The sequence below is a fragment of the Cebus imitator genome, unplaced genomic scaffold (assembly GCF_001604975.1).
Source record: "Cebus imitator isolate Cc_AM_T3 unplaced genomic scaffold, Cebus_imitator-1.0 Scaffold82, whole genome shotgun sequence".
Classification (NCBI taxonomy): domain Eukaryota; kingdom Metazoa; phylum Chordata; class Mammalia; order Primates; family Cebidae; genus Cebus; species Cebus imitator.
In genome coordinates this window covers 4,637,490-4,648,443 of record NW_016107397.1, presented here as the reverse complement: position 1 = coordinate 4,648,443, position 10,954 = coordinate 4,637,490, and the positions used below count along the sequence as shown (strand labels likewise).

The window sequence follows — 10,954 nt, the reverse complement described above, 5'->3', positions numbered from 1 at the left end:
TTTGGTCAGGCTGGTTTCGAACTCCCAACCTCAGGTGATCCATCCGCCTCAGCCTCCCAAAGTGCTGGGATTACAGGTGTGAGCCACCACGTCTGGCCTATATTATGTTTTCAAATATATGTATACAATATATACACAGTGTATATCTTACATTTTGACTCATCAATTTCACTTCTAAGAATTTATCCTACAGTTATACTTGCATATGTCTACACTTGATCTTAGCCAAAAGGCTGAGAAGCGATTGCATATGTCTAAAATGACATTATACAAGGATATTTATATAGTGGAGCATTGCTTGTTACAGGAAAAAACTAGAGATAACCTCAATGACCACCAGTAAGGAATAAATAAAGCATAGTATATTCTAATAATGCTATACCATTCAGACATTAAGAATTAGAAAACCCTATGTATTGATAGGAAACAATCTCTAAGATTTATTGAATAAAAAACAGTAACTTGTTCAAAGGTAAGGAAGTTGAAAATAAAACAAACAAATGAAAAAACCACAGTAACTTGGAGAAAGGATGTAAATTGTGCTACCATTTACACATAACACATTCACTTGAATAGTCAAAGAATAAATCTTGGTAGGAACATAAATAACTAGTTATCTTGGGTGTCTCTAGAGAGAAAAATGAATGTAGAAAGAGAATAGGAGGAAGACTTTAAGTAACCTTTTGAATTTTGACTTGTCCAAATGTATCATGTATTTAATAAATAAATTATTAAAATGCAAAAGGTATTCATAAATAATTCAAATGGAAGTAAGTATATTAGAAAAAAATGAATATCCACCTTAAACATTTTTTGTTTTTGAGATGGAGTGTCTCTCTGTCACTGAGGTGCTGAAATGCAATGGCACAATCACAGCTCATTGCAGCTTCCACCTCTTGGGCTCAAGTGATCCGCCCACCTCAGCCTGCTGAGTTGGGACTACCGGCATGCACTACCATGCCTCACTAATTTTATTTTATTTTATTTTATTTGCAGAGACGGGGTCAAAAGGCCAGGCTGGTCCTGAACTCCTGGATTCAATGATCCTCTCGCCTTAGCCTCCCAAAATGTTGGGATTACAGGGGTGAGCCATCTGGAGCAACTTTTATATACATTAAAAAACTTAAGAGCAACAAAATTAAGCCAGAGCTGCAAAATTCTACACCAACTGGCTAACACACAAAATACAATGTAAACATTCCCCAGGGGTTGGGTCCTAGATAGGAAGCTACTTACAATGGAAGATTTTAGGCACCCTGAAAAGAGTCCTCTGAATATCTTCTCATCTCTTTGCAGATGCTGCAATTTCACAGCATCTCCTTCCTTTGCGCCTGTAAAACAGTGGCAACAGTGACTCTTGTCCTGCCTGCCCATCAGCTTTGTAAACTGCAGGAGCTTGGAAATTATAAGGCACCATATGAAAAGGAGAGATTATTACTAAGAGACGGGGTTTTGCTGTGTTGCCCAGGCTAAAATGCAATGGCACTATCCTGTCTCACTGCAACCTCCGCCTTCTGGGTTCAAGTGATTTTCGTGCCACAGCCTCCTGACCAGCTCGGATTACAGGCACCTGCCACCACACCCGGTTAATTTTGTATTTTTAGTAGAGACGGGGTTTCAACATGTTGGCTAGATTGGTCTCGAACTCCTGACCTCAAGTGATCCACCCACCTCGGCCTCCCAAAGTGTTGGCATTACAGGCGTGAGACACTGTGCCCGGCCAGTAGAGATTATTACTAATAGACAGTGAAACTCGCTGTGTTGTCCAGGCTGGTCTCGAACTCCTGGACTCAAGCTATCCTGCTGCCTCAGCCTATCCACTCGCTATGCTCACAAGCGTGGGTCCCCCAGCGGCTGACTGTAAAGAGGTATCATTAAGTATGAGACTCCCCCCTGGCCGGGGAAGCCCTGCGCATGCAACGACCCTCTCTTCAAAAGGACGCCTCGCCTTCGCCCCAACCACAGCCTTCCAGCCTTCTGTTAGGTTTGGGAGACCGAGCCTGCAAAGAGAGCCGCGCCCCCATTGGCCAACCGGCGAGTCCCGCGCGGCTCCTCCTGGGAGTTGTAGTCCCATGAGCCGCTGGTCCCTGCGACTCGCGGGTGTGACGTTGAAGATGTCGGCCCTCTGAGCTGACTGCGGTGGTAAAGAGGTGGGTGTGTTTGGAAAGTGGGTAGTAAGAGAGCGAGGATGCGGGTGAAAAAACTAAGGGCCACAAATTTCTTTCTTTTTTTTTTTTTTTGAGACGGAGTTTCGCTCTTGTTACCCAGGCTGGAGTGCAATGGCGCGATCTCGGCTCACCGCAACCTCCGCCTCCTGGGTTCAGGCAATTCTCCTGCCTCAGCCTCCTGAGTAGCTGGGATTACAGGCATGTGCCACCATGCCCAGCTAATTTTTTGTATTTTTAGTAGAGACGGTTTCACCATGTTGACCAAGATGGTCTCGATCTCTTGACCTCGTGATCCACCCGCCTCTGCCTCCCAACGTGCTGGGATTACAGGCTTGAGCCACCATGCCCGGCCCACAAATTTCAACATAAGCAAGGTTTGCGGGCTCTCAGCAAGGTATAGAGCTACTTCGAATAGGGGCGCAGAGCCTTGCAGGTAAGGGAAGGCGCAAGCTCCCCGGCCAATCAGATACGAGCAGCCGTCATCCAACCCCGGAGGCCCCGCCCCTCCCCCGCCAATCGAAAGGGGAGGAGCTCGGCCTCTTTGAATGGCTTTGGGGTGGAGCAGGGGAGAGGGTGACTCCGTTTGCCTTCTCGTTATGGTGATGCCGTGCCAGCGGCTTCGGGGGTCCTGGGGACGGCCGAGTCACTGGGGGTGGGCTGGGACTCGGAACCTGCGTCCCATCTCCCTGCTCATTGGCCCGTCCCCCGCTGCGAGGGGTGGTCCTCCGGGATTCCTAGAGAGGACGCGGAAGTGCTGGGGGGGGTGGTTAACCCCGTTGCACTGGGGAATATTGGACTTGCTTACTTCCGGCGAGGAAGTCTTGGGAAGTGTCGGCTTCGGTTTCTCTCCGTAGGAAGAACCGCGTCTTTCCAGCCTCAGCTGCGGGAAGCTTGATGTTCCAGGAGAGCTCCCCGAGAGTGGGGCCTTGAGGGGAGGTGGCAGGGGCTTTGTGTCTGGACAGGGGTCCTGTCCCTAACCTTGACGAGGCCACAGTTTCTGTATCTGGTCAGGGGCCATTCTCAGGAATCCAGGTCCAGATCTGTACCTTGTAGACGCTGCTTCTCTTGGGACCGATGGAGTCTTCCGTTGGCCTGTCAAGCTCTTGCAGCTTAGAGGACAGGCCCCGTTTTGACCAGTATTATGATTTTCACCCCTATTCCAACTTGTTTGTCTTATGGTAGAGAGAAGGAGCGGCTGCGTCTGGACTAGTTAGTCTTGTCCCATTATTTATATGAAATGTAAAGTTCTTCACTCTAAAACTGTTTTAGGTTGGGCCTGATGTTAGATTTGTATGGCTCTGTTTTACATTTTTAAAATGTTGGGGGATCGCTTCTCGGCCTTTTGGCTAAGATCAAGTGTAAAATGTTAGGGGATATTCCTTATTACTCATCATATTGTGGATGAAGTGATGGCTACCTTGTAGTCCCTATTTTTAAGTAAGGTACTTTGTTGAGTGGTCTTTAGTATAGATGACCTCTTTGCTATCTGTCTTTGCTAATAATAATTCCCAATACATCAGTAGGTTGTATGCTACTGAGAGTGTCCTTCAGAAGATCTTAAAGAGCAGAAAACCAATTGGTTCAGTGTAACACAGCCAGCCTCTAGAGACTTCTCTCTGAGTTGGAATGATAATGACCGAATCCCGGGAAGTTATAGACTTAGATCCCCCAGCTGAGACTTCCCAGGAGCAGGAAGACCTTCTCATAGTGAAGGTGGAAGAAGAAGACTGCACCTGGATGCAGGAGTACAATCCGCCAATGTTTGAGACTTTTTACCAGCGCTTCCGGCACTTCCAGTACCATGAGGCTTCAGGACCCCGGGAGGCTCTCAGCCAACTCCGGGTTCTCTGCTGTGAGTGGCTGAGGCCCGAGCTACACACTAAGGAGCAGATCCTGGAGCTGCTGGTGCTGGAGCAGTTCCTGACTATCCTGCCTGAAGAGTTCCAGCCCTGGGTGAGAGAACATCACCCTGAAAGCGGAGAAGAGGCAGTAGCCGTGGTAGAAAATATACAGCGAGAACTTGAGGAACGCAGACAGCAGGTGAGTCAAAGAGAAGCTATATGAGCAATGAAGGAGAGGAGTGAAGGATCTGCTGAGCAGGGGTGAGATTCTTAGCCCTCTGGTGCTTCATTCATATTCTTTTGTTCTCCTGGGATTAGGTACCCTGTGACTTCCTGCCACTCCAGCAAAGAGAAGCAATATCCAGTGTGTTAACCTGTAGAAGACAATCTGCGATTTTATTTATTTTTTAAATTACTGTATTTATGTTTTGAGTGACATAATACAAAATTCAAAGAGGTACATAAGGTTGTAATGAAAAGTAAGTTTTCTTCCCATCCCCAACTTCTCAACTACCTAGTTCTCATCTGTGTATTCTTACAGAGCTATACCATATTCTGTATGTATAAGCATATATATGTGTCATACTTTGGAAAAACACAAATGTCTTTTAAGTCACTGTGGACTTCTGCCTCTTTTTTTCTTATATCTTGGTTTCTTCCATGCCACTGCCACTACAGCTGTCCCACTCTTTGAAACTGCATTGTATGTTTACTTCTATGGAAGAGTTCGAGTTGTTCCATTTAAATTGCTCCTTGAGATTGTTTCTAAATTTGTGTTATTTTATTTTTGAGACGTAGTTTTATTCTGTCGCTAGGCTGGAGTGCAGTGGTGTGATCTTGGTTCACTGCAGTCTCCACCTCCCAGGTTCAAGTGACTCCCCTGCCTCAGCCTCTCAAGCAGCTGGGACTATAGGCACGCACCACCACACCCGGCCAATTTTTTGTATTTTAGTAGAGACGGATTTTACTGTGTTGGCCAGGATGGTCTCTATCTCCTCACCTCGTGATCTGCCCGCCTCAGCCTCCCAAAGTGTTGGGTCTACAGGTGTGAGCCACCGCGCCTGGCCTCTAAATTTGTATTATAACAATTCTTTGCTTCAGTGAATATCTCATATGTGTGTGTATATGTATGTATGTATACAATATACATATGTATGTGTGTACATAGATATATGGGCTGGGCATGGTGGCTAACCCTTGTAACCCCAGCACTTTGGGAAGCTGAGGTGGGAGGATCACTTAAGACCAGGAGTTCTTTCAAGGTGAAATTTGGGTGGAAAACAACAACAACAACAAAAAAAAAACAAAATCAGGAGTTCCACAAGCTTGGGCAACATAGCGAGATATCATCTCTACTGGAAAAAACAAACAAAAAATTAGCTGGGTATGGTGGCATGCACTTATACTTCCAGCTACTCAAAAGGCTGAGGCAGGAGGATTCCTTTACCCTGGGAGTTTGAGGCTGCAGTGAGCTGTGATTTTGCCACTGCATTCCAGCTTGTGTGACAGAGGGACCCCCTGTTTCAAAAAAAAGTAAAAATTAAAAACAAAAATTAAATTGAAAAAAATATAAGTATATAAAATTAATTGTAGAAGGAATGCTTGAAATTCAAAATTGTTGACTTAGAGTACATTTATAATTTTGATAGCTATTGACAGGTTGGTTCCCTTATAGAGATTAAAATAATTTAGAGTACCACCACCAATATATGAGAGAAATTTTTTGGCCATAGCCGGATAGCACAATATTATCACGATTTGTGATGATTGCCAGTACATAAGATGCAATAGTTTAAGCCAGGTGCAGTGGCTGATGCCTGTAATCCGATTACTTTGGGAGGCTGAGACCATCCTGGCTAACATGGTGAAACCCCATCTCTACTAAAAATACAAAAAATTAGCAGAGCATGGTGGCACGTGCCTGTATTCCCAGCTACTCAGGAGGCTGAGGCAGCAGAATCATTTGAGTTTGGGACACGGAGGTTGCTGTTAGCTGAGATCACGCCACTTCTCTGCAGCCTGGGTGACAGAGAGAGACTACGTCTCAAACAAACAAACGAAAAAAGACGCAATATTTTATTCCTGTGAAATTTCTTTCTTTCTTTCTTTTTTTTTTGAGACAAGGTCTTACTCTGTTGCCCAGACTGTAGTGCAATGACACGATCTCGGTTCACTACACCCTCCACCTTCCAGGCTGAAATGATTCTCCTGCCTCAGCTTCCCGGGTAGCTGCAATTACAGGCATGTGCCACTACGGCCCAGCTAACTTTTGTATTTTTAGTAAAGATGGGGTTTCACCATGTTGGCCAGGGTGATCTTGAACTCCTGACCTCAGGTGATCCTCTCGCCTCAGCCTCCCAGAGTGCTGGGATTGCTGGTGTGAGCAACCGTGCCCGGTCATTTCTGTGAAATTTCAATTGGAATTTCTTTTGACCACAGCATATATTTTTAAGGGTTATTTGTGTACCCTATTTTGGTGAATTATCTGTTTATGTTCCTTATCAATATTTTTTTTTTTTTTTGAGACGGAGTTTCACTCTTGTTACCCAGGCTGGAGTGCAATGGCGCGATCTCGGCTCACCGCAACCTTCGCGTCCTGGGTTCAGGCAATTCTCCTGCCTCAGCCTCCTGAGTAGCTGGGATTATGGGCACGCACCACCATGCCCAGCTGATTTTTTGTATTTTTAGTAGAGACGGGGTTTCACCATGTTGACCAGGATGGTCTCGATCTCTTGACCTCGTGATCCACCCACCTCGGCCTCCCAAAGTACTGGGATTACAGGCGTGAGCCACCGCGCCCAGCCTTTTTTACTTATTAGAAACAATAAGCATTGTGTCTGTCATATGAGTTGTAAGTGTTACTTTTCCAGTTTGTTGTTTGTCTTTGCTTGTGGAGATTTTTGTTTTTCACGTTATCTTTTTTTAGAGATAGGGTCTTGCTCCGTTGTCCAGGCTGGCCGTTGGCAAGGCAGGAGTGCAGTGGCACAATCATAGCTCACTGAAGCCTTGGACTCCTGGCCTCAAGTGATCTTCTTGAGTAGCTAGGACTGTAGGCACTTGCCACCACATACATCTAATTAAATATCTTTTTTTTTTTGAGACTGAGTCTTCCTCTGTCACCCGTGCTGGAGTGTAGTGGTGCAATCTCGGCTCACTGCAACCTCTGCCTCCTGAGTTCAAGTGATTCTCCTGCCTCAGCCTCCTGAGTAGGTGGGACTACAGGCACCTGCCACCACGGCCAGCTACTTTTTGTATTTTTAGTAGAGATGGGGTTTTGTCATATTGTCCAGGCTGGTCTTGAACTACTGACCTTGTGATCCATCTGCCTTGGCCTCCCAAAGTGTTAGGATTACAGGCGTGAGCCACCACACCCAGCCCCCAAAATTTTTTTTGTAGATGAGGTCTTGCCAAGTTGCCTAGGCTGGTCTGGAACTCCCGGGCTCAAGGGATCCTCCTGTGTTGGCCTCCCAAAGTTCTGGGATTATAGTTGTGAGCTACTATGTCCAGCCAGTGTTTAAAATTTTTATACAGTCAGTTAAGTATTTTATTTTATGGTTAATGGAGTTTGTTTATTTTTTATTTTTATTTATTTATGTATTTATTTGAGACAGAATCTTGCTCTGTCACCCAGGCTGGAGTGCAGTGGTGCAATCTCAGCTCACTGCAACTTCTGCCTCTCAGGCTCAAGTGATCCTCCCACCCCAGCCTCCTTAATAGCTGGGACTATAGATGTACACCACCAGGCTTGGCTAATTTTTGTATTTTTAGTAGAGGTGTGGTCTCACCATGTTGCCCAGGCTGGTCTTGAACTCCTCAGCACGTCATCCTCCCGCTTCTACCTCCCAAAGTGTTGGGATTACAGGCATGAGCCACCATGCCCAGCCTGCAGCCATCTCTTAATGGAGCTCCTTCACCACATTTTGCCAGTTGCAGGAGGATTTAAAAAAAAGTGCTTTGAAACCTAAGGGAGGGAGAAAAGGGGATAGGAACTCACTGCATTCCAATATGTTAGTAGTGAGCTAGTTCCTGCCAGAATAGGCAGGTTCTAGAGAGTGGTTGTAGCAGAGTAATTGTGTGTTCCTAGGGCTGAGCAAGAGCCAAGAACGGAAAGGTAGAGGACTGTAACATGCAGGGCATGAGCTTGCTTCAGTCTCGGTGTTGGTCTGTCCAGTGTGACTTCCTGAGTGCTATGATGACCATTCCAATCTCCCTTCCACCACCCATTCCTCTTCACACACTGGCCTTCTTATGGCTTCCTGACTGTACTAGACATCCTCTTTCTGCCTGAGAATTTTGTTTTCTTTCTTTCTTTTCTTTCTTCTTTTTCTTTCTCTCTTTTTTTGTTTTTTGACTGGAATGCAGTGGTGCAATCTCCACTCACTGCAATCTCTGCTGCCTGGGTTCAAGTGATTCTCCTGCCTCAGCCTCCCAGGTAGATGGGATTACAGGCGCCCGCCACCACACCCAGCTAATTTTTGTATTTTTAGTAGAGATGGTATTTTGACCATCTTTGCCAGGCTGGTCTTGAACTCCTGACCTTGTGATCCACCCGCTTCAGCCTTCCAAAGTGCTGGGATTACAAGCATGAGCCACCACATTGGCCCTTTTCTTTTTTTGTTTATTTATTTTTTCTTTTTTTAAGATGCGGTTTCACCATGTTGGTCAGGCTGGTCTTGAACTCCCGACCTCAGGTGATCCGCCCACCTTGGCCTCCAAAGTGCTTGGATTACAGGTGTGAGCCACTGCTCCCAGCCAGCCCTTTTCTTTCTTTTCTTTCTTTGGGCAGGGTCTTGCCCTGTTGCCCAGGCTAGAGTGCAGTGGTGTGATCATAGCTCACTGCAGCCTTGACCTCCTGGACTCACTGGAGCCTTGAGCCTCCTGGGTTCACTTGAACCTCCTCCCGCTTCAGCCTCCTGAGTAGCAGGGACCACAGTGTGGCATGCCACCATGCCTGGCTAATTTTTAATTTTTTGTAGAAACGGGGTCTCATTGTGTTGCTCAGGCTTGTCTTGAACTCGTGGGCTCAAGCGATCCTCTCACTTCAGCCTCCCAGTGTTGAGATTATAGGCACGAGCCACCCCCGCCTGGCCCTGAGAGAGTTTTTGAATGTTCTCTCTGCCTGGGTCACTTCTGTGTTTTTTCTGGCTGGCTTTGTTTCCCCCTTTCAGTGTTTCCTTAAGGACACTTCCTCAGGAAAGCCTTCCCTGGCCTCCCAGTCTAAAACAGGTTTCCTCTGTTCTGTCTCGTGGAATCAGTTTCTTTTCCATTCCAACATATAGCCCAGTTTGTAATTATGTATTTATTTGTGTTTTGATGTGTTTGATGAACGTCTTCTCCAACTAGAAGTAAACCATGTTTATTAAATAACTGCATAATCGGTGCCTGGCTCATTGTAGATGCGCATTAAATATTTGGCAAAGGGATGAATGAAAGTCCACTGTGACTCTACTGGTTTCTTTCATGGCTGTCTCTGTAACTGTGCTGATCAGTTGTGGTTGTGGTTGTTAGATTGTTGCCTGCCCTGATGTGCTTCCTCAGAAGATGGCACCACCTGGAGCAGTGCAAGAGTCCTTTAGTCACCAGCCCCTGACTGTGGACACCCAGCTTGAGCAAGCGCCACAGAAGCCTCATCTCCTGGAGGAAAATGGTGAGGCTAAGCGATTCAGTGGAAGAGATATGGCTCCAGAGTGGGTGGTTGGCTATGTGGCAGGCACCATCTGCTAGAGACTCTAGGCTGAGCAACCTCTTTACAGCCTTCAGGGTCTAGAAGTAGGGAAAGGCCGGGGACCTGGAGTTGAGTTCCTGGTGTTCAATGAAAGCAATTCCTAGGATGGTTAGGAATTACACCACAGTTTCATTGAAAAGCTACAATACAAATGATGACAGCTCCAGGTACAGGGACTGCTTCTCCCTCATGGATTTTTATTTATTTATTTAATTTTTTTTTGAGATGAAGTCTCACTGTGTTGCCCAGCCTGGAGTGTAGTGGCATGATCCCGTCTCCCAGGTTCAAGTGATTCTCTTGCCTCAGCCTCCTGAGTAGCTGGGATTACAGGCGTGCGCAACCACGCCTGGCTAGGTTTTTTGTTTGTTTGTTTGTTTTTTTGAGACGGAGTCTCACTCTGTTGCGCAGGCTGGAGTACAGTGGTGTGGTCTCGGCTCATTGTGACCTCTGCCTCCCAGGTTCAAGCAATTCTCTGCCTCAGCTTCCTAATTAGCTGGGATTACAGGCGCCTACCACCATGCCTGGCTAATTACTTTGTATTTTTAGTAGAGACGGGGTTTCACCATCTTGGCCAGGCTGGTCTTGAACTCCTGACCTTGTGATCCATCCACCTCACCCTCCTAAAGTGTTGGCATTACAGGCATGAGCCACGTAGCCTCACCTAATTTTTGTATTTCTAGTACAGATGGGGTTTCACCATGTTGGTCAGGCTGGTCTCTAACTCCTGACCTTGTGATCCACCTGCGTTAGCCTCCCAAAGTGCTGGGATTACAAAAGTGCCTCCCAAAGTGCTGGGATTTTGACGGGAGCCACTGTGCCTGCCCTATCTTTTATTTTTGAGACAGAGGCTCACTCAGTTGCCCAGGATGGAGGGCAGTGGTGTAATCTTGGCTCACTGCAGCCTCTGCCTCCTGGATTCAAGCAATTCTCCTACCTCTCCCACCTCAGCCTCCTGAGTAGCTGGGACTACAGGTGCCTGCCACCTTACCCGGCTAATTTTTGTATTTTTAGTAGAGAATGGGTTTCACCTGAGTTAAGACTTAGAGGACTGCTGGGAAAAAAAAAAAGAGAGAATGGGTTTCACCATATTAGCCAGGATGATCTTGAACTCCTGGCCTCAAGTGATCTGCCCACCTCGGCCTCCCAAAGTGCTGGCATTAGAGGTATGAGCCACCATGCTCAGCCTCCCTCATAGATTTTCTTGTTTTTTTTTTTTTTTT

At 46.4% G+C, this 10,954-nt stretch overlaps 1 protein-coding gene across 6 annotated transcripts in view; it reads left to right on the top strand.

Moving 5' to 3' along the window:
* Positions 1 to 1,985: 1,985 nt before the first annotated feature.
* Positions 1,986 to 10,954, top strand: part of ZKSCAN5 (zinc finger with KRAB and SCAN domains 5) — a 40,629-nt gene continuing 31,660 nt past the window's right edge. For 2 of the 6 annotated variants that reach the window (XM_017533670.2, XM_017533669.2), the window contains exons 1-2: positions 3,540 to 4,208; positions 9,518 to 9,656. In XM_017533670.2, the coding sequence (XP_017389159.1) occupies positions 3,795 to 4,208; positions 9,518 to 9,656 (553 nt within the window). In that variant the 5' untranslated portion in view covers positions 3,540 to 3,794. Of the gene's footprint in view, positions 2,151 to 3,539; positions 4,209 to 4,327; positions 4,489 to 9,517; positions 9,657 to 10,954 lie in introns of those variants that run through there. The other 4 variants (XM_017533668.2, XM_017533667.2, XM_017533671.2 and 1 more) reach the window with 4 other exon arrangements.